Below are 4,371 nucleotides of genomic sequence, written 5' to 3' on the forward strand. Positions count from 1 at the left end.
AAATCTAAAAACAAGCAATTTGCCAATCTGTTGGTCTTTCCAAAGGTTTACTTGACAAAGTAAAAGTAGTTTAATACTATATCAAATGCACTTATTTCTCATAGCATAGAAGGTAAATTTGAAATTATATCTAATTCCAGAAAAAGAAGCAATACATAGGAGAAAATTTTTATTTTGTGTATCTGTTGCTTTGGTACAATTACACTTCTAATCTGTGCTTATAGTAAAAAGTAATTGCTATGATCTTAACATTAGACATTATTAAAAGATATTTTTCTGATCTGATACAAAGCAAGTAAAAAAAAGTCATACATCAAATCAAAAGAGTATCCACATTCATTTGTTTAAATTAAAAGATAACTTTCACATAAAACTTGACCTTTCTCAAGTTGAAGTTTAGAAGACCATCAAACACAAATGTTTAGGGACCTCAATCATTTGATGCACAACATCATAGAAATAAAGAAATAAAGAAGTTCAAAAACCTAATGTTAAGTGACCAGGGTGCTACAGACTGGAAGTTCCTCCAACAGGATTAGCTTCTTTAAATATTTTAAGTCCAGTGAACTTGTAATGCTTCCACATGTTAGTGGTTGCATAGGCTAATTTCAGCTGGCATAAGCTTTTATAAGGATGCAAAAACAGAGGGCAAGGCATGCATTAAAATGTGATAATAGCATACTTCTGGGATATGTGAAGCATGAGGCATGAATCCGAATGCCTCTGGCATCCATGAAGTATCACGTCTCAGAATCAATGCTTTTCTGTTTTGATAAGTAATTCTGTTATATCATATTTGGGCGGAGGAAAATCAACTTTCTAAATATAAATCTTTCATCTTTTTTTATTTATAAATCTTTCATCTTAACCAAAATTCCTTAGAGTTTCAATTCTAGCAGTTTATTCAAAGCTGATGTTTTAATTACAGGTGAACTGAAAATAATTCAAGTCTAGATAGGGTCTTAAGAAAATATGTTGTTTATTTTTATTAATGAAAGTTTAAGAGTAATTTCAAAATATTGTTGATCATAAAGAATATGTTAGGCAGAGTGATGGAAAAGGAGACAAAAATGCAAGAAAGGAAGAAATCAACTTTAATAATGACACTCATTACCCCCCAAAAACAAAGGAAGGATTCTTTGACTTACATGTTTTGTAGGTAAATAACCTTATCTAATACTTCTAAATAATGGGTAGGTATCTACAGGAGATTTGAAATCTTCAGAAAAAAACACTTAATAAAATGAAAAATAGTTATGATATCTAATACAAACATTTTTTTAAAAGGCCAAGAAAACCAATTTACTTTCTGAATACACATATATATAATCCTTGGCCAAAAAAATTTGAGTTAGAAACAAGTATCAAAATATCACAGTTAACATTCAGTAAGTATTAATTAAGGGTGACAAATCAAGGAAATAATCTGCCTTTTTTTTTTTGAGACCCTCCTGGGTTCAAGCGATTTCCCTGCCTCAGCCTCCTGAATAGCTGGGACTACAGGCGTGCGCCACCACGTCAGGCTAATTTTTTGTATTTTTAGTTGAGATGGGGTTTCACCATGTTAGCCAGGATGGTCGCGATACCTGACGCCGTGATTCACATGCCTTGGCCTCCCAAAGTGCTGGGATTACAGGCGTGGGCCACCGCACCCAGCCAATAGTCTTCTTTTATATAGTACAAGTCAGAAAATGGGAAATAAATTGAAGTATCCGCTGTAGCCACATCCTAAAATCACTTCAGTTGTCTGGACCTAGCCTTGCAGTTAAAGGCATATTATTTAATATCTTGGCCCTCCTCAAGCATGAAGTTCAAGTTTGGATGAAGTGATAGAACCATGTCAATAACACATTTAAACTCACTAATGTGGTATTTCTTTTCAGAGATTAGCAAAACAAAACAGTACCTTTAACGATATTATATGGCTAATCTCTTTTAACAAAGACAATGAAATTATTTTAAAGCACATTTTATAACTTTTTTTTCTTGCCTGAAGATGAACTACTTTTAATAGTAGCTATTAAAATTGCCTGGTACAATTAATAGTAGCTATGAAAAGTATTTTAGAAAACAGTGTATTAAAAAAATAACAGCAGAACCATCTAAATGTCCAAAAGTAGACACTTTAATTCATTCACGCCACATTTATGAGCATCAGCTATGTCCCAGGCACTGTGTTAATTACCAGTATTACAACAAAGATAGTCTCTGTTCTTGCCCTCTTTTATATTACATTGTGGTAGAAACAGATCATGTGGGAGAGTCATCTGACATTCATTTATTGAGTGCCTGTTCCCAGGAAGTCTGTAGTATGGTAGGAATGGTGCATATACCAAAAAAAAGTAACAAAGCAATAAAATAATTACATCCTATAGGTAAAGTACTAGGAAAACAAATGTAGTTCTGACATAGATGAGATAGTGACGTGAAATGAGAGAGGGAAGCAGAAAGAGAGAGAGGACAGAGTACAATGGTTAAACGTGCTGCTACTGGAGCCAGCCTGCCAAACTTTGAATCCCAACTCCACCACTTGCTAGTTGTGTGATGTTGAATACATTACCTAACTTCTCTGTACCTCAGTTACTGCAATAAATAGGAATTCTAGTTTCTCTGAGAACTAAATGAGTTAACATTTGTGATGAGCTTAGAACAGTGCCTGGTCCAGAATAAGTACTATGTAGTAGTAGAGTTAAAATGCAAGGACCTAATGAGTGAATTTTTCTATTGTCAAATTAATTCCTAATCTGTCAATTCTGTAACAAGATATATATACTTTGAGGGACAATGATGTGCTACAGGCAACTTGTACTAATCTGCAAAACGTAATTGTTCTCCTCTCTTCTCCAAATTCTTTATTCAGTGACTTAAAACCCTTCCCTCTGAACTCAGTGGTATTCAGTGGTAGCCTAAGATTGGCCATGGTAGGAGTACCTACACCATGCAGTTGCTAAATGCTACAAATCAGGGCTTTTCTTTTTTTTCAGAGTCAATTGTTAACATTTATCAGCATACCACTGATAGATACATTTAGTAGAGAGTTCTTCCTAGTGGCTCCAAACTGAACTACATCTAGTGTGGTATACCATTTCATAACTTTTGAATAAGCTCTAGAAGTTGACCAAAACATTTTTAACACCTCTATCTGATCATACAGTAATGCAATTTCTCAAATTTGTCTTTGGAAAGCTGTATTCTATATAAATTGGTTGTTACATTATGAAATGTATTAATTATTTTTATTTAATTATGGTTTACTAAGGTTAAACTACCCATCAGTTTTTTAAACATTCCAAACTTGTGCTGAAATAAAAGATTCCTAAAATCTTAACGTCTTTTCACGATTTCCCTTTGTATAAGAATATTTATCCATGCTATAATTAAACTATGTTTTATTATGTGTTTTTCTTTTAAATGTTTAAAGTAAAAACAAGATATAAATGTCTTTCAAAATATTATCAAATGGTTTACAAAAATCTTTGCCACTTACCTTTTGAAATATCTTCAATTTTTCTGCCATACAAATCATAAAAATATCTGGCTGGTAAATTTAGATTCATTCTCATTGTGCAAGTATCTAAAACCTGTGCAGAAAAATTTAAAAAAACTATAAATAATTTAGTAAAGTAAACTCTGGTTAAAGTGAATACACATTTAAACTCCTTTCTATACTACACAGCTATTAAAAATTATATTGTAATTAAAATTTAATGATTTATAAAATGTTCTAATGTATGATATTTAAAAGCAGTTAAAATTTCTAGATCTCAATTGTACTTTTAAAAAAACACACACACTCAAGCATTAGTAAAAAAGAAAGAAACAAGATGCAACAAATATTAAATAGTGGCTATCTATTATTTAATAAATGGTAGATCTTTAGAACTCTGAGGGGTTTTTATCTTATTCTTGCAACTTTCTGTATGTTCCATTTATTTTACAATGAGAGGATACTACCTTTTAAATTAGATTTTAAGTACCTACTTTCTTTAGCTTTTAAATGTTTTCCAAGTGTCTTAAAATAAATTATAGTCTGATCACAGTTCACCTTGATAACTTATGTGGTTTGTGCACTAAAAACTGAACTTAATAATCACATTTCAGGTTTTTCACAAATATGAGTCTCAAAGACTTTAATGGTTTCTAATACACACTCTTTTTTAATATTATTGTATCATATTGTTATTTTACATGAAGCCCTTGAACCCAATGTGGCAATCATCTTTCCAACTTCAAGGAAGATTTAAAAACGCTTCAGCTAGGCCGGGCGCGGTGGCTCATGCCTGTAATCCCAGCACTTTGGGAGGCCGAGGCGGGTGGATCACGAGGTCAAGAGATCGAGACCATCCTGGTCAACATGGTGAAACCCCGTCT

General features: G+C 32.6%; 1 protein-coding gene across 1 annotated transcript in view; it reads right to left on the reverse strand.

Moving 5' to 3' along the window:
• Positions 1-316: 316 nt before the first annotated feature.
• LOC108316954 (doublecortin domain-containing protein 1) overlaps positions 317-4,371 on the reverse strand; it is a 65,080-nt gene continuing 61,025 nt past the window's right edge. The window contains exons 6-7 of the mRNA XM_037745218.1: positions 3,488-3,581; positions 317-764 (exon numbers count right to left, since the gene is read on the reverse strand). Coding sequence (XP_037601146.1) covers positions 754-764; positions 3,488-3,581 — 105 coding nt within the window. The 3' untranslated portion in view covers positions 317-753. The remainder of the gene's footprint in view (positions 765-3,487; positions 3,582-4,371) is intronic.

The sequence above is a fragment of the Cebus imitator genome, unplaced genomic scaffold (genome assembly GCF_001604975.1).
Source record: "Cebus imitator isolate Cc_AM_T3 unplaced genomic scaffold, Cebus_imitator-1.0 Scaffold195, whole genome shotgun sequence".
In the NCBI taxonomy this organism is placed as follows: domain Eukaryota; kingdom Metazoa; phylum Chordata; class Mammalia; order Primates; family Cebidae; genus Cebus; species Cebus imitator.